General features: G+C 42.2%; 1 protein-coding gene across 4 annotated transcripts in view; it reads right to left on the minus strand.

Moving 5' to 3' along the window:
• Positions 1 to 21,656, minus strand: part of atp2b1a (ATPase plasma membrane Ca2+ transporting 1a) — a 38,694-nt gene extending 17,038 nt beyond the window's left edge. For 3 of the 4 annotated variants that reach the window (XM_076722819.1, XM_076722817.1, XM_076722820.1), the window contains exons 1-5: positions 21,438 to 21,656; positions 11,613 to 12,101; positions 3,237 to 3,434; positions 2,676 to 2,933; positions 2,362 to 2,487 (exon numbers count right to left, since the gene is read on the minus strand). In XM_076722819.1, coding sequence (XP_076578934.1) covers positions 2,362 to 2,487; positions 2,676 to 2,933; positions 3,237 to 3,434; positions 11,613 to 11,805 — 775 coding nt within the window. In that variant the 5' untranslated portion in view covers positions 11,806 to 12,101; positions 21,438 to 21,656. Of the gene's footprint in view, positions 1 to 2,361; positions 2,488 to 2,675; positions 2,934 to 3,236; positions 3,435 to 11,612; positions 12,102 to 21,288 lie in introns of all 4 variants that reach the window. The other variant, XM_076722818.1, reaches the window with a different exon arrangement.
• Positions 21,657 to 23,646: the final 1,990 nt, after the last annotated feature.

Below are 23,646 nucleotides of genomic sequence, written 5' to 3' on the forward strand. Positions count from 1 at the left end.
GATGACTTATACCATGTTTCTGTTTATACTTTGGCAGCAGCGTTAAGCCTGAAGAAACATACATTCCCAACTTAGTTGTTGCTTTCACTTTTTCGTTTTTTGGTGCAGACGGCCTTTACACACCGGGGGTGCTTTTTTTTTGTGATTAACTCAGACATCAATGTATTTTTTCAAACTGTTGTTTTTTTAATTAGTAATTTCACACAAAACTGAGCTTTCATACAGCAAATAAAGGCAGCAACCAATCACGTTGCACATCACATCACATCTCCTAATGACGATGGCGGACCTGCTGACTGCGCCTCTCATCACCCTTTACTATATGACAAAGGACACCCAAATTATAAAGGCAATGAAGTCAAGGACAACGCTGGTCACCTCTTCCCTCCTCTCCTCTCTGATCCTGTGTTTGACTGAGGGCAGCGCTCAGCTCCTCCCCACACATAGAGCATAGCAGAGAGGCCGCGGCCGAGACAGCGAACCAGGTCAAGCGAAATAAAATGTTGAGTGAGGAGGAGGAAGAGGAGGACAAGATAATAATCACTGGATGATGTTGCAGCCATCATTTTGTCTGAAGAATGAGGTGGCGCAAATTTATTTGAACCTTTTGTGGAACCAGTGCTGCAATCTGTCGCAAATTTGCATCGCAGCCAGCACGAATAGTTTTGTCCCCGGTGTGTAAAGGCCTTAAGTGCTGAGCTAGATTCCTTTGCTTACTGAGAAGGTGGTTTAGCCAGGCTTTCAAGTGGCATGTTCAGCCACACACAAGAAGGAGAAAATAAATGCAGGTTTTCAAACGGAGGCAATAAATACAAAAGGAACTGTGCACGGATGCAAATCCCCTCCAGAGCTTTAATCAACAGCCTTTAATCAAAAGCCAATTGTCAGACCGGGTGAATTAAAGGAAATCTGAGGGGCTACAACAGAGTTTAATATCTGTGAGTCTCCGTCCCTCTCTGGACACAGGGAAATCTTGTTGATTTGTACAGAAAAAGCAAATAACAGAGGAGGAAAAACAGAGAGAAGAGAATAAAAACAGACAAGTGGAACACTTATAAAAGTTCCCTCATGCCTGTGTTAATTAGAGGATGCTTTCCTTTCATTCGTGAGAGTGATGGCAGAAGGGATACAGCCTGTGCTGAGGGAAAATCAAAAAGCAGTGGTGGAGCAATGTGTAAACACACACACATGCCGAGTAAACTCCTCTCTCTTGGAGGCGCGCCAGCAGAGAGCCAGATGAACTAAACAAGAAGCGTTTCTCCAGAAGCCCCACACTCTGTGCGGAGCAGTGAAGACAAAGCTATGTGACAGCACAAACACGCCACTGAAGGGGCTTTGTGGACATGGAGTGGACTCTCAACACAGCAAGAAGTGAAACTATTCCAGCTTCACATCTGTGGAGTGTTGGATGGCTGATAATTGATTAGACTGAGCAGCGGGCTAGGGACACCAATTCACTTTCAATTCCTAATCCAGTTTGTCACTAAAGCCATGCAAATTAACACCACAACGCTGAATACACAGAGACTTATCTTTAAAAGCATAAGCAAATTATCATCCGTGAGTACTACGCTGAATACTGATGAACTCTACGGGCTCTTTCATTTTCAGACTGCAGCTGTGACGGCTCATCTGTGAATAATCAAAACTGAACTAAAAATTCAATTACAGGTTTCACCGGTTTTTACCTGATTTCAGTACACTTTTTGAAAAATTAAATGCGGAGCAGTCGGTTAGCTTGTCACTAACCTGGGAGAGTCCCTGCATAACAGATGAAGCATCGAGCCAGCGACCTTCTGGCCACAATAAAACAACCTTGTGTCAAGCAACAAGCCTCGCTGATGACAGCACGCTTCAGTCTATCACAGGTCTGCTCTGGGTGGTTTTAGTCTCAGATGTCTGAGAAGCTGAAGACGGCAGATTAAATATCAGTTTAAGAATTGAGCCAATTTATGAACAATGGCATTTTAATTAGCAGATTTAATTTTTTAAAGTCAAATTAGGGTCAGTTTCTGTATTGAGCTCTCCACATTTACAAGTCTTTAAAAAATGAACTGCTTTTTAATATGATGAAACTGCACACAAGTTATCTGTCATTTAATTTTAACAAGGACTGAACTCACATAAAGCCAGACTTTGAAGATGGCATGTATTGTATTATTTACATTTACTCAGCTCAGTCAGTTTCACAGACGCGTACAAGCATTACAGATCGTTTCTTCGCAGCGTGTGAAGATGTCAAAGTTTTGTTTTCACTCAAAACCTTCTTTTAAAATTTCACAGCCATCATTTTCTTCTGGTAACAACCAGCAAGAAGAATATCTTTTGAAACATAAAAGCAAAATTTAGGCATTGTGTTACCTGATAACAGCATTGGATCTTTTTCTTGCGTTTTTTTGACATGGTCCGACTCCCCTGTGAGCGAGCTCTCGTCAATCTTCAGATCGTTGCCTTGGATGAGAACTCCGTCGGCAGGCAAAAGGTCACCTGAAAGACACGCAGACAAAGCACGTCTTTAATTTGGAGGAGCAGTAGTGTGCAAAAATGATGAATTGTGTAATATTTTGAATGAATTTTGGATGAAGTGATACTCATTCAAAGCATTCTTTATTGACAAATTCTATTTTATCCATAAAAGATTTAATTAAATGCCTTCGTTGACAATCTCTTCTTACCATATTTTACTTGTGCAATGTCACCAACCACGATCTCAGCCACAGGAATTTGGATAACTTGTCCTCCACGGACGACAGTAAATTTCTGTTCCTGCTCAATGCGGCTCTGGAGGCCCCTAAACTGCTTCTCTTTACTCCAGTCGTTGAACGCTGTCACCAGCACCACACAGATAACTGACAGAAGAATGGCAGCACCCTCGATCCAGCCCGCCTCCGACTCATTTTCATCCTCCACGCCGCCAGCAGCCCTTCCACAGTCTGCAGAGGAACAGAGGCAAATCTTAACACATAAAACTTCAACGACAGGTTGAATCAGAGTCACCCTGTCTTATCACATCATCCCAACGCTGAGACACAATGAAATGCAAAGACTGGAATGCGAGAGAGAGGGCATTTCATTACATTCTACCACGAAATAAATGAACTCTACAAAGTGACATTTGTTAAACATTAACAATGTTATCCAGATCTAAACTACTCTAATGACATCCCAACAGGCTCATATCCATTAACTGTAACACGTATCAACACAAAACAACAGGAAATAGGATTGTTGCTTACGTTCTCTTTCGGCATCTGGAGGTCTATAAAAAGAAAGGCCTAGTGAAACTATGGCTGCCACTTCTAGGATAATCAGTGTGACATCCTGTAGCGCCTCCCACACTAACTGTAAGAAAGTTTTGGGCTTTTTGGGCGGTATAAAATTTTGCCCATACGCTGTTTTCCGCTTCTCGATGTCTGCAGGCTGCCCACTTAGACCTGGGGAGGGAAGGACAGGACAAAAAAAATATTTTATTCATAAGATTTTCATTTTAAATCCATCTTGGTATTTAATGTTAGCCTGCAAATACACACATCAAAAAGAAAGCCTTAATTAAGTGCCACATAATTTGAGCACAGATGGACACACTACTGTAGACATTTTGTTCACAGGAGGAGAGCTTCGCCTGTGCTCTCATCATTGGGCCTCCAAAAACATTATGTCCAAAAGGAATCAGCATTTCTGACGGGACACTGTGGCGGCGACAATGCTGGACAACAATGACACATTCTGTGGGCATGACAAACCATTTCACCTCTTTCAGGCGTGCAAGAGAATGTGAGAACAGGGGTCAAATCTAATCCCATAAACTGCCTTTTTAAATACAATGCCCGACTGACCAGAGAGGTTGAGTCGGCTTTAGAGTCACAGGTGCCTATGTATCCTACTGTCGCGTTATACAGTCATCTCTCTGACACATCGCACGTCTGGTTGGCCGGAGCCCCATTCATCCATGTGCACAGAGAGCATTCTGCAGCCACCCATTCAAATGCCTCCACATTCAAGGCACAGTCATATATTCAAAAGGGCCTTCGCACATTTGATGATGCATGACAGTTTTTCACTTCTATTCATGCCGACTGACTCTGTGTGGGTGGCTGTGCAGGCTGGATGGAGCTGTGTGTGCGTGTGGCAGAGAGGAGGTGGAGCAGAATTGGGGGCCAGGGAAGAGTGACTGTGTGAAACTGCTACTGACAGGCAAATGGGGGTGGGTGGGGGTGAGGGTGCAAGGGACTGAGACTAATAAAGAGTGGAGCTGCTGACGGCTGGAGGGAAGCTGCGCTTGGAATCGCAGCATCTTAATAGGGAAAAGGATCAGTAGGGTGAAGGTATGGACAGACAGAGAGGACAGACAGACATCACACATACACACAAACTAGAGGAACAATGCAAATCATGACACCGCATTTCGATCATCTGTGCAGTGACAGCAGCATAGGGAGTAATATACAACGTTCATTTGAGAATGGCACAGTTTACCTTCCCATACGCAAAGAAATGCTGCCGAAAGTGACCACCAATGGTTGAAGAGCTACAACAATCAGTCAATAAAGCAACAATTTTGATAATAGATTCATCGTTTTAGTCATTTTTCAAGCAAAAACACCAAACACTCCCAGGTTCCAGCTTCTCATATGTGATAACTGGCTGCTTTTGTTTGCCATATATATGAGAGTTTTTGACTGTTGGTCTGATAGAACTGGAAATATGAATACACTGACAGGTATTTTCTGGTGTGTTACAGACAAAACAATTCATCTATAATGAAAATACCAGCTAGTTGCTGCCCTGCAATTACCTCTTGGTATTTGTGGCAGTCTCTGTGAAAGTGGCTCGGCGCTCTTTGTAGATGTAAGATCTCATTCTCAGGTAATGAAAACACAATTCTTATTTTCACAATCATACACTAATGAAAACATTCCACACATTATATCCCATTTCTGTCATTAACTGCACAATAGATCCACCTAAACCTTAAACACTGGACCTTCTGAATATTTTTATGTTAATTAGTCAGCATGTAAAATGTTCACAGTAAATGCTTGTTTTGTCCGATCTACACCTTAAACAATACTCAAAGATGCTTTTTTGCCAACCAGAAAACGAATTAATCATTCAAGCTCGAAATGATTTCAAACACTTCAAATAAATAAAATGAAAATTGCATTTCCAGCCAATCCAAGCTGCTTTGTCCTTGCTGATTCACACTGTAATGAACATTACACAGGCTCATAATTAAATCGCAGAGACGACACTTTACTCCTGAACGAACTGCCTCAGTTTATTTTGAAAATGGAATATACTGAAGTCAGTGTTAAGCAGACTGCTGCTTGCTATCACATGTTTAGATCCAACTTAATTAAAACATGGCCCCTCTGTTTCATCTTTCACATTTCTACCAACCGCTCACTTTAAGTTTTGGTCAACTTCATTAGAGAGGAAAATAATCCTGCATCACTAGGTACATTGTTAATTAACATTACAAGCTAACACTAACACATACTTTTCTAAAAGGGAGGTGAGAAGAATGATGATGACTCATCAGCACAGCACATTAAAAGGCTACGGGGTTTATCCTGCATAGCTGCCTGTTGCTGCTCCCTGGCTGTCTCTCACCGTCTGCTTTGATTCTCTACGGCTCTAATGAAAACATGCTGACAGCTAATACCCCATTCAATTTTACACCACATTTTCCCTTTGCATTAGAGCAATAAATACGAGTGACAGAGGACGATCAACATGTCGTCCCTCCAGTGGATACACAAACAGAAAATAGGTTGGCCTTGGCCCCTCACATCATTTTAGCACCCAGAGTCTCTCTCAAGTCAAGCAGCTAATCATTAACCATTTAATTTGGATGCTTGTCCCCGGCTGACCCCTCTGAGTACTGTCATTTTAGCCACCAGTGAGAGGTCAAGGTAAGCCTTCACTCTGGTCCTGTCACAAGTGAATTAAATAGGGTCACGATTTTGCTTTTACTGCCTTCACATAACTGTGTGTAAGCAGAGATGCGGCTACATAATGTCCAGTACAAAGGGACACAGTGACTGGACAAGCTATTTCAAACCAATCCCACCTCCAAGAGGACATGGATAGATTCATCTTGCACACAGTCTACCTTGCTTATGGTACACAATCGACCTTCTTCACTCTTTCATAAAGTCCCTGTCTGAATGACATCCGTGTGATTTATAGTCAATCTTACAGTCAGAGCTTTTACACTGTGCTTTTCAGTCACTCCAGTTCTGTAGATTAATCTGCTGAAATTGTTAGTTTACTTGAGAATTTGTTCGTGTGTGCAATGACCTTTGCAACACAAGCGAAAAACAAAAGACAAAAAAAAGGAGGAGGAGACAAGGGAAAGGTTAACCTCAAACTTGGCTACGTCAATATGATATTATGCTCATCAAGAGTCCAACAAGGAAAACTGGATTATGTGATTCCCATCATTCCTGCTAAGGTTATGGTATTACTTTCATCATGTAAAGACCAGATTATTAGGGTTTAGAAAAAGGTCGAGACAGATGGCCGCTCGCCCAGAGCCTGGTTCTGCTCGAGGTTTCTGACTTTTTAAGGTTTTTCCTTGCCGCCATCGCCAAGTGCTTGCTCATGAGGAAATTGTTTGTTAACGGTCTATTAAAGAGTGTGGTCCAGACCTGCTCTACATGAGAAGTGTCCCCAGACAACTTTTGTTGTCATTTGACGGTGTACAAATTTAACTGAATTGAACTGGACTGAATAGGGACCTACTGGGTCTAAAAGTGTGTCTGGTCACTTCAAGGATGTGCATATTTCACTTCTCCTTCTACTCTATAAAATACTAAGCAAAACCAATGAGCTTGTGGTGGACTACTGCTGTATGTCTATTAAGTTCATTGAGAGAAACAAAAAACAGAGTCAAAGTCCTTGTATGTGTTCATATGCATGACCAATAAAGCTAATTCTGATTAAACACAGACAGCTACAGCAGAACGATGCTTCAAATATGGATGTTGCTGCAAAGAAGCGTCAAATTGGAAAAAATGAATGCTTCACACACATCTTCAACCCGGCAGCACAGAAGATCGACGCAATCACCACAGTTTCAAGGTGGGAACTGATGATATGTGTTACAAATTCAGTGTCTGACCCCTTCTGTTCCTGAGTTATGGTGTTGAATAATTTCCAGGAAAGTGTTTTTGCACAACATTATGATGTCACAGTGAAGCTGCCCTTTGACCTTTTGTATACAAAATGTCATCACTTCATCAGTGTATCCCATTGGACAGTTGTGGGAAGTTTTGTCATAATTAGCCAATGGATTCTTCAGTTATGGCAAAAAAATGTGTTCTGTGTGGTCACAGTGACCTTTGACCACCAAACTCTAATCAGCTCATTCTTGAGTCCAAGGGGACATTTGTGCCAAATTTGAAGATGTGTCCTCAAGGAGTTCCTGAGATATTGCATTCTTGAGAATGGAACGGAAGGACGTACGTAAGCACATACGGAGAGACATCCTGAAAAACTGAACTGAACAGTGAATGAGATAATGATCCACCTAGCAAGCCAAATCAGAGACGCAGACTGGATTGCAAATTGCATTAAGACTGAATATATAAATATCTGAACGGTTTGTTTCAGAGAGTCTCATCAATCATTGATAACTCAGACTAACTTAAAATCGGGCTTTAACTGGAATCCACATCACAGCTGATGATTCTAGAATCAGCGAAGCCATAACATTTAATCACCAAAAGCAAGGAAATACACGAAAGTAATTCTTAGGCCCACTAACACAAGCAGGGTCTGGCCATATGCTACGCTATCCACTCACTGGCTGAAGCCCATCTCAGCACATCATTTTCAATTCAGACATGAAGACAAGCCATGCCAGCCCCCTGAATTACAGAGAGTAAACCATCATTTAACAGTCTGAACCTTCCCATTGAATTAGGGGGTGTGGTGGCTGGAATGACAGATACAGCAAGCTTGTCAGCTTTTGTGAATTGCAGTCCAATTGTGCGGCCCATTGGATCAATAGGCTGGAACCCAAATATTTGACTGCACTAAAATAGCGATCAACAGGGAATAACTGAAAAATAGGGGAACACTGTCAATAATATTGATGTGGAGTGACCCTACCCATTTGCTCAGTCTCATTATACAGAGGAAACAGAGGATTCCATTGTAAGTGAAGAGATGCTGCTGTGTTCAGAGGGCTTGCTGAAAATACTGACACTATGGCGTTATTTGATTTCTTTTTGAATAACAAGCAATAACTCTGCTCCTTTTGTATCTTTCTAAGTGTTTTCTGGCCATCTATGGCTGCTTAAAGCTTTTAAGAATCAACTGGTTTGGGTGGTTTGGAGAAATCATCTCCAAGCCTAAATGCAGACATCTGGGTACACTTTGGAGTACAATGCTATGACCCTGAGCTGTGATATTCAATGCTGAGAAAATGTGGTAAAAGGATGGGAATTTTGTTATAACAGTACTTCAGTGATTTATTTTCCTCTTTCAAACAGCTGGGGGACTCACCAGAGACAAATTAAAAAAACAAGAATGGTCACACAACTGATGCAGCAGAGGCTCAGATGTCCTGACTCATCAAGCAAGACCATGAAAAATAAGTAGAACCCGCACTGCTTCCCTTGACTTGGGGCGCGCCACTGACAAATCTGCCAGCTCTGACTACCTAATCTTGTTTGTAAATGGGTCTTAGTCCAACATGAAAGCTCCAAAAATGTAGATTCTACTTCCCATACTGTAACTCAATGCAGCCTTCTCATTGTACCCTCCCTGCCCGGTAAAACATGTCTGTCATGTTCCACGCACTGTGTACGTAATGCAGGCTTCCAGTTAAAATGTGTCATCTCTAAGTCCAAGCCAAGGTAACCCTGCTGACATCACTAGTTTTATCTTCTCAGGCTTAACAAAACTCAGACAAAAGCCACAGATAACATGATACAATTGTTTCCACAAGCCGAGCAGCGCTTCCCACGACAACTACACTGATTTTCATGTGTAAAAACCCTTTTATATGTTACTGACATTTACAAAACTCACCATGAGATGAAAAAAATGAGATAAATAGAGAGACGGAAAACTGAGACTTGACTGGTACTCATTTCATGGTGGTTACTTTCTGAATCAGAGAAAGCGCCAGAAAAAAACACAGAGAGGAAGTGAACTCATACAAATAAGACCAGGCCAACTGCCAGAGCTTCAGGTACTGGTGAGCTCGCTCTCCACCACACAAGGGGATCCTCACCACTATGGAAACAGGGTTTGTTGGAGAAGTGCAGCGTACTTGCAAAGCTGAAAGAAGACGTTAAATCAAATAGTCGAAATAATCAAACTATCCTGTTAGTGATGATGTGTTCTATTTGTGATTAATACCCTTCAGGCTTCACCTTATATTTCATTAAACTGCAGCACTCTGACTGGGTTAATGGTTTACGTTTGTCAAACAGTCAAATGTAATAGCTAAACAAGCTCTTGGCAGTATTCGTTGTCACAATTTAGACAGCGCATTGAACAGTGTGCGTAATTAACTCTTTTCAAACTCAGAGCATTGGTATGTTAATTACTAAAATTAATTTGAATCACAGCCCCATGAACTGAAATCTAATTGAACGGGCAGATTTTAGAGGTACCCAGCCTTACGTGTAGCATGGAAAACAGCAGTGGCAGTGCCATTATGAATTACATTTAGCCTAATCCAAACAGGCCATGCTGAAAACTAGTCAAAGTAGAGTGGCACGTCCATGCACAGCTGCAACAGAGGAGTTCAGTCAAACTTCTTTGGGTGAAAAAAGGAGCTTGGAAATGCAGAGGATTAGCAAAGGATTGGCTTAAGAGGTTCGAGAAATGGCCAACCAGCTAATTAGAAATCCCTTTTCAATTGTCAAGCTCCTGTAATCTTAAATGATGGCTTAATTTCCCGAGCCAATGACGAATGAGCTGATTGAAACTGGAAGTATCAACACTCAGTGGCTGCGTACCAAGTGGAACAGCACCTGCTGCGAGGGGAAACAAAATGTGGACCTATTCAAGCTTATCAGTGCGGTGCAGTGGCGAATGACTGCAGAAGTAAAAACAAATATTTAAAAAAAAACTGGATGAAAGTTGCCTTTGTTTTGTGAAGTGGCAAGCCATTTTATCGAAAGCTTTGTTTTCATTAGGAATCTAAAAGTCTTAGAAGATGTTTGATAGCCTGGAGACGGTAGAACATTGATAAAGTGCATTCAGCTATGGCAGAGACTGAGAGCATGCTGACAGCCTTCTGGTCCCTTACCTACACACAGACTAACTGGGCAACCAACACCGTGTTAAGACTCCTGCTGTGCTTTGTAACATAAAGAGCTGAAAAAGTTCATCAGCACCCACATTCCTTTCTTTGTGGCGTAGACCAGGCGGAATGAGTGTACCTATGAAACAACTGATGTCACTCACGCTACAAATATGACAGGACTCTACATTCAGCAACTCGAAGCAGCCACATGCATGTTTGGACAACTCACGCTCTCTCTGAACAACCAAATACCTATTCAGCAATTTCTCTTGAGTACAGACAATGGCCTACTGGCCTGCATCACAGACACTGAAAGCAGCAGAAGCACGGCGTGGTGTGCCTTGTACACTTGGCACCACTGTCAATAAATGAAAGATCAAGTGTTGAATAGCGAGGTAGTAATCGTTGAATGAGAGATGCTTTGTGCAGTCATATAGCATGATATTCACCGCAGTCCTTTGGGACTGATGAAGCCTAGGAATTTTTTTTTTGCCTTGCTTTGAGACACTGAACAGAGGACTGTTGCTGCTACAGTGAATATGTGGTGCCGTTTTAATCTGGGATCAAACTGAAAATCCCCTCCCATAAGAGTTCAGTCAAGGTCATACTGGCGATTAGGCAGACTGTCTATAGAGAGAGACAAACTGAGACAGAGAGAGAGAAAGAGTGGTCGAACGGGGAAAGAAGAGAGTTGATATCAACCACCGCTGCCCCAGTGGGGTTCAACTGTAACCTGAACAGGAATTTATTCAAAAACTCTTCTATGAGTTTGTCGTATCTCTGCGGTGAAGAAGCAGTGAAAGAATAACACTGACGAGACATTCAAAAGATGAACTCACTTCTTTCCTAACATGCACAAGTCATTACTAGCCAGCCTTAGAGTCTCCTGTTTTGTCCACCACATGTGGGACATTGACCTGCCTGCAGCCTGGTGCTGTGCCCAGGAAGACAGCTGGTCTGTCTGAAGCCTACACACACACACAGACACACACACACACACACACAGACACACACAGACACACACAGACACACACACAGAGACACAGAGGTGAAAAGGGAGAGAGGGAGGATATGAGGGACATATCCACAGGCCTTGAAATAGAGCAGGACCGGCCCAGGTCAGAGCCAGCCTGCCCGGCCACCTGTCTGGCATATGAGTTTTCCAAGGAAGTGATGTCAAGGTATCCACAATGTGGATGACATGGCCAATGACACGCCTCCTAAACTATGTGTGCAACACATTAGCATTCCAACAGCTCTCGCTACTAGCGCTGATGTGAAAACATCCTGCATTTGATCCAATTAAACAGTCGTGTAGAGTGTAGTGGAAAAGTTACTCTACCATCTACAGGTGATGTTTTTAACCGGTTGCAGAGTCCTTGAATATCCTCATAAGATTCCCCAATTTTGCTTAGCGCCTCTGCGCCTCTCAGTTCCATAAGGGAGCGCAGTTCTTTGAGCGTGCAGCCAAACTCTCCATCGTGGTTGGCCTCCACCATGGAGTTCTTCACCCCACTGTATGAGTTGTTCGCCATTGTCTTGCCGTATCCCCACACTACTGCAAAGCGTTGCTGCTTTGGCTTAACAGTGGGGGTTAAAAGAAAAAAAAAAAAAGGTGTTGTCCTGGAAAAACTTAAATCCTCAAGAGTGCAAACACAGTGGTAGTTCCCATAAACAGCTGATGGGCCCTTCAGAGGCAGCTGGAGTCATACGGCAGGTAGCAGGGTAAGGATATTACAAAACAAGCCATTTCCCTTGGAGAGCTGAGTTCCTAGTCTTTCATGGTGACTGAGGCTCACCCACAGAGGCGGAGACCACCATGCATGCAGATCTGAAAGAGAAGAGCAAACATTCAAAAACTTTAGCGGTGACACTACCAAGTGTTACTTCATGTACAGCAGGCTTCTCCACACGTGTGCTGATATCACACTGACGGCGATATGTGAGCAAACTGTACAGGATACATACATTCCCCATTTCCACAACTAACAAATTACAAAGAACGACAATCTGATGATGAGATTCTTGAAGTGGAAGATTCAGAGAGATCTTAGTAGCCCATATGGAAACAACGTTTTGTAGCCTCCAACATAAGGATTCATCATTTATTCAGTATGTTATATGTCATATATAATGTTTTTTCTGTTATCATAGAACAACAGCACACCAGCACAGACACTTATGTTGAATTATTTCACTCCTGCATAACAGGAAACATGGAAACCCTTAGACTAAACCACTCGGCTGCTGAGACAAGCAGCAAAGTAATTAGCAAAACTGCCTACAGCCATGCCAAGAGATTCTGATTAGCTATACTTGAGTTATCATAAAATAATAATAATTTTGTCATCTGGACGAAACACTTGTCAAGTAATGTGCACTCTGCTTCCCCGTCAAAGAGTGAGAGCAGAGTGCAGCATTAGCATTGAGCAAGCATTCTACTCCGAGCTGCTCCCAGGGTTTTCCCTGCATAGAGAAGTTAAAGGTTACTCCTTTCTCCACTGCAATATTTATCTACTCTTAATACAAACGTCTTGCAGCTGTTTCACAGTGAACGACTTCCAGCAGAACCTTGCCTTTGCTGGATTTTTCTTTGACTCACTGTGTTTGGCTGAATTTGCTTTTGGTAACAGAAAATGAGGCATAAAGCTGATGATTTGTTAATAATAATAATAATAATAATAGCAGTAACAACAACCATGAGACAAACTAATAACTATTAAAGATAATACTGTTTGATAGATAATTTGAAAATTTGATTTGAATGCTGTTCTGTTTCTGCTGTCTTATACGGTTGCAGAACTTTGCACAGGGGTACTCAAATTCAATAACAGTGCCGTGTAACTATTCTATGATCCACGTAAAAGTGCATAGTGCTTGTCTTAAAGGGCACCTTTTACTTACACACTGACAACATGGGTATTTGGGGCTGTAATCAATACTGAGGTAGTTAGGGAAAATTGCACACATGCTCTAAATGTTACTGAATAGTGGGTGCAACTTTAACATTATCCCAGCTCCATAATAGACTATTATTGCTCACCATTTTGATTTTGTACTCTTACTGTTCATACGTTAGGTTTAGATTTATTAATATAAGATTGTTAATAATCCTCTTTCTGCTCTCCACCCCCACAGAGTCTTAAAGGAAAAACAGAGTTCAGTGATGATCTTGCAATTAAATGTTGAGTAGAAAATTACAGTTCCTGCATGATAAAGAACAGCGGTTACCTCCTTTAGCCTGACTGGGTGTCAAGAAAAGCATCACAGCTAAATCCTTTCATCTGCAAATCCATGTCCATAATACTGTATCACAGTACGCTGCCATGTTCTAACATATACAGGAGGTCTGCCACTGAAAAACATCAGCATGAGAGGCACCAGCTTCCCTGCAGTGTAACTGGTGGGGTAACGTAGTGAGCAGGGACCAAGTGACTGATTACCTCAGGAAAAGCCTTCCGTTTAATCTAATTAAGACTATCTGTGGCATCAGGGAGCTCCATGGTGCTCTACATGGGAGAGTCCATTCTGATGAGAGGCTGCTGTCCATTCAGCTTTAATCAGCCTAACACAATGAGGCTGATTCATTCATGTCGACCAAGTTGATAGGAATTTGTCTTGGTGCAAATCAAACACAGGACTACGAGCACACAACACTCCACACTTACAAAGGCTGAGGCACCGCAGGTTTTGGAAGGACTTGACTTAATGGATTTCTTAACACTATGAGGGACAAAACTGGATTTACTGGAAAGATCGAACCAGACGGACTTGACCTGCAGTCTGAAAGAGCTCTGTGAAACACTACACACACACACACACTGTACTTTCAGGTGGAAAGCCATGTCAGACTATCATTCACACCGCACAGGGCAGCTGGACTCCGCAATCTGATCCATACAGAAAGGCACCAGAGTAGGCAACATTTTTTCCTTGCCTGGAAAAAATGCTGCAGTTATCTCTCAGCTGGGGAAGTTTTACTCACTTTCTGCGTTTCTGGCTATAGCAGAGACCAGAACAGGTTTGAGAGAACACCATTTGTGTGACTTTTGCATCAAACAGGGCTTCAAACATGTGACTCTAAACTAACATCCGAAACTGAAAACATGTCAGAACTTTAAACTGGGACGCAGATGCAGAAGGAGAGAAAATGTAGGCTTTATTACTGCTCACTGCACAATGAATGCTTGCAGCTTATTCCATTGAGATTCTTGGAAACTATTCTGTCACATGTTGAGATTCTATTTGGAGCCATCTGCCATGGAAAACGGGACAGAATTTATTATTTATTACACGGCATAATTGCAGGGCCGGGTGTATTACCGAGGTGGGAGAGATCGCAGAAATCCCTATCCTGAAGAGGAAATACTCCTGCACCTCTTGTACTGACCACAGGTTTAGGGCGAGGTCTTCAATGCATGTTCGTAAGTCATCACTTATTATTTTTCACACCACTGTTCGGAATTTCCATGAAAATCATAAAAAGGGATTTTCTCGGGGCTTGGACAGAAACGCCAGGGAATGCCAGACCAGCCTTTTAAAAAAGGATTTCTGAGGTTCATCTCACCGTAGCCTAAGTTAGATCCATGGACTGCAAGGCAAATTATACCAATCTCTTGGATTCTAAATCATCCATACCAAGCTCCAACACACATTAAAACATAGATGCTATTTTCTCTCAACCTTTTCGTTTTAATGACTGATGTATTTTGATGATACATACAACCTAAAAATCACTATATGAGAAGGCTGATATGACTCAGCTCCAAGATACACAGAATGTTTTTCATATTTTAAAACACTACGTACTGTTATGTAACTGCTGATTCATTGGTTAAAGGTTAATTATTGCCCATATGCCTGACACCTTCAGGCTAAAAATAAATAAATAAATAAAAATACACAGAACAGCGAATAAAAAAAACACTCTGCAACACACTATCACAAATTCCAGCAAACAGACAAGTGAATTTCGGGAGTCATGCCTGCCAAATTACACTCTGCATTAACATGTGTCTTTTTAAATGTGTGACTGGTCTCTACATGACATGATCTTCAACGGGTAGGAATATTTCCCTTGTCTTTGGTACAACTTTGGCAGACTATGGTCATAAATGCAATTCTCTGCCTTCTCCATTTCCCCGTCTTCATGTCTTCCTCTATGAGCCCTCTCCCACATTCACACCCCCTAACCCCACGAGCAGCAACAACGCCAAGATGAAGGAAGTGCCAACATTTGCTGCGCTGCGACAGTTTCGGGTTGCGGAGCAGGTCACATGTCACAACAGTGGAAAATCATTGTGATTGGATCTCCAAGCCAACAGCTGGCATGGTATGGTTGAATGACAGAGGCTAAGGTTAACCCTTTCCACACAACAGCTCCACCACCACAGCTCAGCGTGAACACGAGGTGGTTTTACCCAAGGACCAGAGGCTCACAAGCCACAAGTCTCTTCTCTCTACCCAAGCTATTTCAGGCTGCTTTCACACATTGGATGCACACTACAGCCTCCACCCAGAAGGCTGTCACAAGTGAAAGCAAGTAGATAGGACAACAGTGGTGGGCATCTCAGAAATATACTCATGTCTTTGTTTCCACGCTAAGGAAACCCTCTGGCAGTTCGTACACCTCGACGTGCCAACAACTCGATGCAAGTCAAGGATAGCAATTCTAGGGATCCCTCTGCAATGGAGCTGCCTAATGCGAGGGGTGGTATTTTTAGCTTCCCCCAGACTTTCCCCTCCCCCCACTGCTAGCCGTTGCTGAACTGGGTCAGGCCATGTAAATGTGGAGGGTACAAAGCAGAGACACCCAGCCCTCCTTGTGCTGCACGGCTCGCAGCTGAGAGTGCTACTTCACCCCACAGACTGGAACCGCTACACGGCTCTCAAGTGCTGTCAGGCTGCCAAGTCATACGAACGCACAGCACGCCAGAGGTGTCACCATCAACACGCTTTTCCTCTTCAGCCGTCTTACTTGACACATGGAGTGACATGTAATGGTCTCGGAAATGAAAATAAATCAGAATATTTTCGTCCCGGATCTAAGAAGCAGCAATTAACTCGGACCCAGACATTTACTCGCGTTTGCAAGTGAATGTGTAGTCACTGTAAATAGTATTTTTTTAGGATACGTCTAATAATGATTTACTTGATTTGGTTAGGAAGAGTCATTCATTTGTGTGACATGCAACCCTGCAACTGTTTTATGCTACTCAATAAATAATTGTATTTTGTTGATGAAATTAAGTGTAATTTTTTTCAAACAAGTGATTTGATCAAAGAAGAAGATGAAGAGATTCCAGTCTCCAGTTTGCAAATGTATCAATAAAAATGGGACGATATCACAAATCCATGCATGTGGAGCAGACACTAGACATAAAATGCGGCAGGATTTTGACTACTTCCATTTTACGTTGGAGACACAAATTCTAGCTTTTGATGCTCTAAAATTTGCAGTATGGAGGCATTTAGACATGTTAAGAATGACTGGCAGGTTCTTGTAGAGTGCTTATAATTACTTTTGCAAAAACATGTCCATGAAAAATCAAATCAAACTGTCACAATTAACAAAATACAGCTGCCATGAAAGCAGTAAAAGCAGGAGAATCCATGACTTAGCATTTTAAAAACCTCATCAATGCACCAACTAAGATGTCACACAAGGTTTATAGTACTCCAGTGTTTCATCATATCAGTGCAACTTCTCATTGTGAAGAGGTCTGTGTAAATAGTGAGAGGTCAAATGGTGCAATCATTTACTTTTCATTTGCTCACCAATTTCAAAACAGTGCTGAGTCCTGGAAGATTATCCGGTTGTTGAGATATAATTAAAAGCTGACACATTTTTTTTTTTACATCATTACGAAATATGTTGTTCTTGCAGCACTGAATGTACTATAAAATGCTTTAAGTACCAAATATTAATTAGATTTGTTCCAGCCTCAGTACCATCAATACTGCAGTCCTCTTTAAACTGCGAATGTGAAAATATTATATTTTTCCCTTCGAGGAAATAAAACCAAGAGGAGTGGTTTGATTTAGAACATGAAGGACAGAGTGCTTCATGTCCATAGGATGGAAAATATTCCAAAATGGAGCATCTTTCATCGAGCCACTTTGAAGATGAGAAGCTCTCTGTGTTCTTTGTTATGTGTGATTCTACATAGCAGCTCAGTGGCCCGAGGTCCTGCCGCCCTGCCATTTGCTGCAACAGTCTGACCTTGCTGTCCTTACCATTCCAGTTTCAGGACACACTAGCGTTGAGCATTAAACACATTTTTACTCTGACTAAAATCTGCATTTATACCTGTATGTGTTACCTTTATCCCACAAGAGGGTTTTCAATCTAACCATCCTTGCTTTCACTGTCAGTGAAACTGCTTTCAGCAGACTAAGCCACTGTTGTAATGGCAGCGTCGCCACATGGTCCGACATAAAACTCTGCCTGTGGATTTGTCTCATAGAAGGTGAAAAATGTGCTATGAAAGCAAGAATTCCGTAAGCAAGATTTCAACAGTCTGATTTGAAATATGTTTTTTTCTTATTTATTGATCACCATGATTGGAAATTTTACAAAATAACTCATAGTGATGGCGTTCTGGGAAGTTACCTTCTTATGGAAATACATTTTAAGATACCTGCATGATAAGTAATTGGCTACACGAGTATGACAAGGTTGCCATTGGCCTTTTTCCACTGGCCTGGTGTAGCAAGGTTTCACACCACTGCTACAACGACCATCTGGATGTGTACAGAAGGTTACACCAGCATAGGATTGTGTACTTTATGTCACCCGTGATACTGTCCATCATTAAGAGCAATTCTTTGCTTTTAAACAACTTTAGTGTCTAGCAGTCTGGTTATGTTTTATAATCCCAATGCGGATGCCATAGAGTTTAATAAGAAATTGTTCTATCCTACTTTAAAAATGTATTTTGATCAGTGCATGTCAAGCGATGAAGCCCACCAGCTTTTCAGAAATGCCAAAACTAACATAAATGCCCAGTAGCATAATTAGACCTTCTAGCTGTCTTGATGACTAATTCATGATATTTTGCCGTGTGTGCCTTATAATTGTTAGAGTGGGCAGGATCAGGGCTTATCCAATTAGTCTGACCAATTTCTCCAAATTATAGTCCCCTTGGTCTCCCTGCAACTATAATGTTAACTCTTCTGATTTAAAGCAGCAAATTAAGTTTAGTCACACCTATGTTGTTTGTTTCTACAGGCTTGTTAGGAAAGATTTGAATGTATAAGTAGTAATGATAGAGCCAAACCAATCAGTAATTAATGAGTTAGAGTGTTAGGAAGCTTGTTTGGCCTTACAATTCATACAGAGAAAGAAAAATAAGCAAAGCTCCATCATAAGCAGTACCATAAATACATTGTACTTAATGGTAAAAAACCAGACTATATTTAGCTTTCCATGTCGGTTTACATGGGGCTCAATGTCACCTTAGATTAATGACCTACAGTGGCTTGCTCTCTAAAATAATGCTTTATACTAAGCACTTGCAAGAATTTCACAGAGGAATACAGACTGAAGTGAGGACACACATTAGCAATTGTTGCTGTTAATAATATTAATTTGCTTTTTCAGGCTATGCTTGTAACTGACTGAAGTGCAGAGCATGACAATGAAATCAGTGGACATATCAAGCAGCTGTAAGGGGGACTCATCCGTGATGAGCTGGGAACAGACTTGACAGGCGATAACTGCCTGGAAGAAAGTGTACTCACTACACTGCATTACCTCGCAGTGACTATGGCTATGTGACTACTAAAACCTCTTATGCTATGAGAACCGGCATTTTAACAGCAAGCTATAATGTTGGATTAGTAGAAATGACATCCTCTGCGGCACGGTTAATTAATTTCGTATGCACCGCATTAAGGATGAAAACCTTGAGTTGTAGTCTTGAAAGGCTGTTGTATCTACAAATGTAAGAAAGGAAACCACTATCCAGCTGAGCCACACTGCCACTGATGTCAAGTGACTTTGCTTCTGAGATATAACCATTTTCCAAAACAATTTACAAAACAAGTGTTACAACTACTGACCCATATCATTTAGTCAGGGCGAGCAGCACTGCCAACAGTCAGCCATTATGAAAAAGCACGGCATAGCAAGGAATAAGAAAAGATATTTTTGTCATTCTTGAGTGACAGCAACAGTCTCAGTTCAAAGGGCTCAGACACAGCAACAGATTGTGTTACTGGTGGTTTACGTGAATGATTAAACAAACTGAATCTGTGTGCTGAGCAGGCAGCTCTAATGAAAAATCCCTTTGTTAAAGCTGGAAAATATTTGCCTTAAGTAGTAAAATCTAGAAAAATCAGATCTAAAACTGCTTTCCAACAACTGCCATTACATCTAGCATATACTCTGCAACAAGATATTCTGACTATAACGCATGGCCAAGGATTTCCTTAGCTGACACTGTATTATGTAATACGTCTACAGGTAACTATACCATACTACAGTGACTGGCACATCTTGCATCACTGAATCACAGTCTATTCACCTTCAACTCGAGCTAAATTATGTGTTGAAGCGTCATCTGGATAGATCTCCAACATTATTTACAATCCACTGTAGGATCACAAGTCATTACACAAACACAGGAAGACACTGTTGGCGCTGCAGCAACCCCGGTGCTATTTAATTGGATAAGGAATGATCCCTTCAACTTAACACCAAAAGGTGCTCAGTGGCTGCACTCCACATCAACCTGGAAACTTGCATGCAGTGTTAGCGAGTGCGAAACTGTATTACACTCCATCAAAGGCAAGAGAGTCATGTTAATGTACGGAGACAACCTGCAGTAGCTGGAAAGCATAGGAAATACGAGATTTACGTTACCGTTACTGTTACAAGGTAACTGACATGGTCTGTGAAAGCGTCATGCTACGTTCAAGGTTTAGCCTGACTGTCTTTGCATTTGAATTGCCGTGCTGGTCATAAAGTGCACGGCCTTATTTTAATAGTATTGTAGCCTGCACTGATGAAAGTGGCAGGTTCCCACTATTACATTTAGACTTGACAGGATAGGCACGGTGCAGAAAAGCGTTTCGGTGAGAGACCCCCTCTGAGGGTTAAGAGGTTGGGGCTTGGGTTGAGGTTTATCGTCGACAGGTTGACGCTGCGGTTTAAGGCTGGGTTCAAGATAAGGTAAGGGGAAACAGAATTTGACACAACGCCGGTAAATGATATCCTCCGAATGACAGCATGGGGAGACGCTGCCGCTTGCCTGAGGACAGTGCTGATTTTCGCATAAAATTACACATTTAGCGTGTCCACTCTGTAATGGCAGTCGGTCGACAAAATAACTTTAATGTGCCTCCACGAGCGCCTCTCTGAGCTGCCCGAACTGTCCGCGTGAGCAGCCGCAGCGCGTGGAGGAGTACTCGGAGAATACCGTTCCAGGTCGGTTAACAATATTACTACACTAACGGTAGCTTTCTGACATTGTCTTTCGGTCTGTAACGCGGGAGCAACATAACGTTACACAGACTAAATGACAGCTCGTAAAACGCAGCCCTATGCAGAATGAAAGAGGTAACTTTATAGAGGTAATGTTAACGTGTTAGTGGTCCGTATTTTAAGCGGTTAGGTTTATTTCACCGGCTGTCTCTAAATGATGAGCCACAAAGTGTAAACGACAATCTGCTGTCCACGAGACTGTCGCATGTGCAGTCCATCGTTAAAAAAACAACGTTCCACGCTAGCGTACAATGTTAGCCAACTAGCTCCTAGGCGTTAGCTTATGTTGGTTGTAAAGAAGGAAAATACACAAAAGCCACTTTCAGTACATTGTCAAGTGGAAAAACTTCGCCCAGGGCAATGCAGAGGTACAAGTAAACCAAGCACTCGCAAAGAAAATCTGGCAGCATCCCGGTCGATTAGCTACCTGGGCTGGAAAACGAGACGCCCAGTGTCAGTATGTATTCAAGATATAACGTAAGCTAACGATGTTAGCTCCGTATAAAGCTAACTACCCAAGGCAGCTACCCACCGGTGGCTGGCCCTCGTTGATCACTGTACACAAAAATGAAGACTTAACTGACAAGGCTCCTCTATGCAACGTCTAGCACACTTGGAAGCAGTCCTTATCGTGCGGCATTTTGCCGCGCTAGCACAGTAAATCTACCCAAAAATACTTACTCCGTTCTCTGAAGAGCACCCCAGATCCCTTTCTCTCTTTAACTCCCCCTCAGTCTCACCAAAGACTAGACTCTCTCCCCTGATCTGAGGTAAAATCCCGCCCACTGCGCTGTCACAACCACAGCCAAAGTCTCCGACGAGAAATGTCAAGATAGTTCCCATCCCATTTGAGCCCGTGGAAACCCATGTCCACTTGTCCGGAAACCATGGAAAACATGCGAACAACTGTTTATATGACACGGTTAAGTAATATGCCTACTAGCTAACATATTTGAAGAACACTAATGAATACAATAGTAATTCGTAAAATATAATTTTTATCATAGAACAGGTAAATACTAAAGTTGAGTGCTTTTGTCATTAGTACTATTAAGTGTATCTGTCTCGTAACGCTATCGCCACTTTTCTAAGATTTTAAGCATTAAATCTATGTGAAAACCTACTGGACACAATATGGGAGGGAAATAGCCAAAGGATAATGGGGTTCAGCTTCTCTAACGTCGGTTTTGACGAAGGCGGAAGAACGCTGACAGGAGTCATCTCGCCTAGTCTCGTTCCCTTCTGTCACAACACCGCCAGGGACATGTGATGCACGTCAAAAGGAGGATGGGTATGGACCGCTGGTGTGGATTCCCATTGGCTTAGCCAGCATATCAGTCGCCTATGGAAACGGTTACGTCATGATCCCCTCGTACTCCCTCTTTGCTCCCGTGTCGCTTTATAATAACAGGATTATTCAACATCCCCCCCCACCCGCTCCACCCCCCCCATAATATGATGCAGCCAGGAAGAAGTACGCACCGAAACCTCACCGCTGCATCGTTTTTGCTTTCTGGCTGCTTGAACTCCACCTAGGCTACACAAGGCTCTCCCCTCGGCGCCTAATCAAACCTGACGTCATTCTTTCCATGACGTAGCGCTTTTTTTTCTTCTTCTTCTGCGGATTCAATGGCTGTATTCTTTGCCATTCTTTAGTCCCGTTGAGAAGGAGTCACACATTCGACAATCAGCCTTCCTATTAGTGGAGCCAACTGTCTGTGAAATGCAATGAACTGCACTGCATTACAGTGAAAGCAGAGGTCCATCTTCCTATTACCATTCCTTTAGACTTTTATTATGCAGGAGAGATCAAACAGCACCTTGATACTGGACAGAGTAACTACTGAATGTGATTCACAATTATTATGCAGCGAAAAGTCCCCTATGATCACTTAGTTCATTGCAAGACAAGTATAAGTGCAGTACTATGAGGTGCAAAGCTCCAGCAGGCTAACAAGTTAATGACTTAGAAACACACAGAATGTTCAATACATGCCCAAGGCCAGCTAAAAAAAAATGTCAGCCAAGGTGGATAACACATCTTGACTCTGCATAAACCAGGTCATGTGAAGAAACTGTCTTTTGACAAATTAGTTATTTTTATGACTGCATGGAGGACCCCAGGTTAAAAACAGACACGAGTGGTGGTAGATGATAAACAGAAAACAACTCCAGTTAAGGTCAAACCTCAGTGTAATATACTTGCTGTCTTGACATAATGGGATTTATCATTAACACAACAGCCCTAAGTGCACAGCAGCATTCACCTCTTCAGATCTGTAAACAGGGGAAAAGTTCATGTTTATGCCTGCTTGCAATTCCAAAGTTGGAAAATGTTTCAGAACTTGTCGTGTCACATCTACGTCAAGGGCAAAAGACGTTTGGAAAGAAAGAGGAAGAGAAGGAGCAGGAAAAAAACCCAACTTGATTTATGTAAGTTGACTTGTGCAATCATTTGGCCTTACGTCTGTTTAATCTGACTGGAACTGGTTCAGTCAAATGATGAAAAGAGGAACAATCAGATAGATAGATAGATAGATAGATAGATAGATAGATAGATAGTATAATATGGCACCATGTTGTTGTGGTTAAAACATTAAAGATTTGAGAAGTAACACTGGTAGAAGTTTGACCCGATGTTTGCAAAAGCAGCCATCAGTGAGATGATGCAGTCAGTCAAGTCTGGGTGTCACATATGCTTCCCCACACCCTTCACACATTTTCAGCTGCCAGTCAATCATCTGCTCCAAAACTTCAAACTCGAGCTGTAGCACAGCAGCGCTTCAATGCCGATGTTTTTCTTGTGCATCCAACAGTAACACAGGCCTCGGCTGAGCTGGGATTGGCAAACAGGCCTTCAAACCCCGCAGTAGCGAAGTAGAGACGAGAC

This window comes from Chaetodon auriga, chromosome 22 (genome assembly GCF_051107435.1).
Source record: "Chaetodon auriga isolate fChaAug3 chromosome 22, fChaAug3.hap1, whole genome shotgun sequence".
Taxonomy (NCBI): domain Eukaryota; kingdom Metazoa; phylum Chordata; class Actinopteri; order Chaetodontiformes; family Chaetodontidae; genus Chaetodon; species Chaetodon auriga.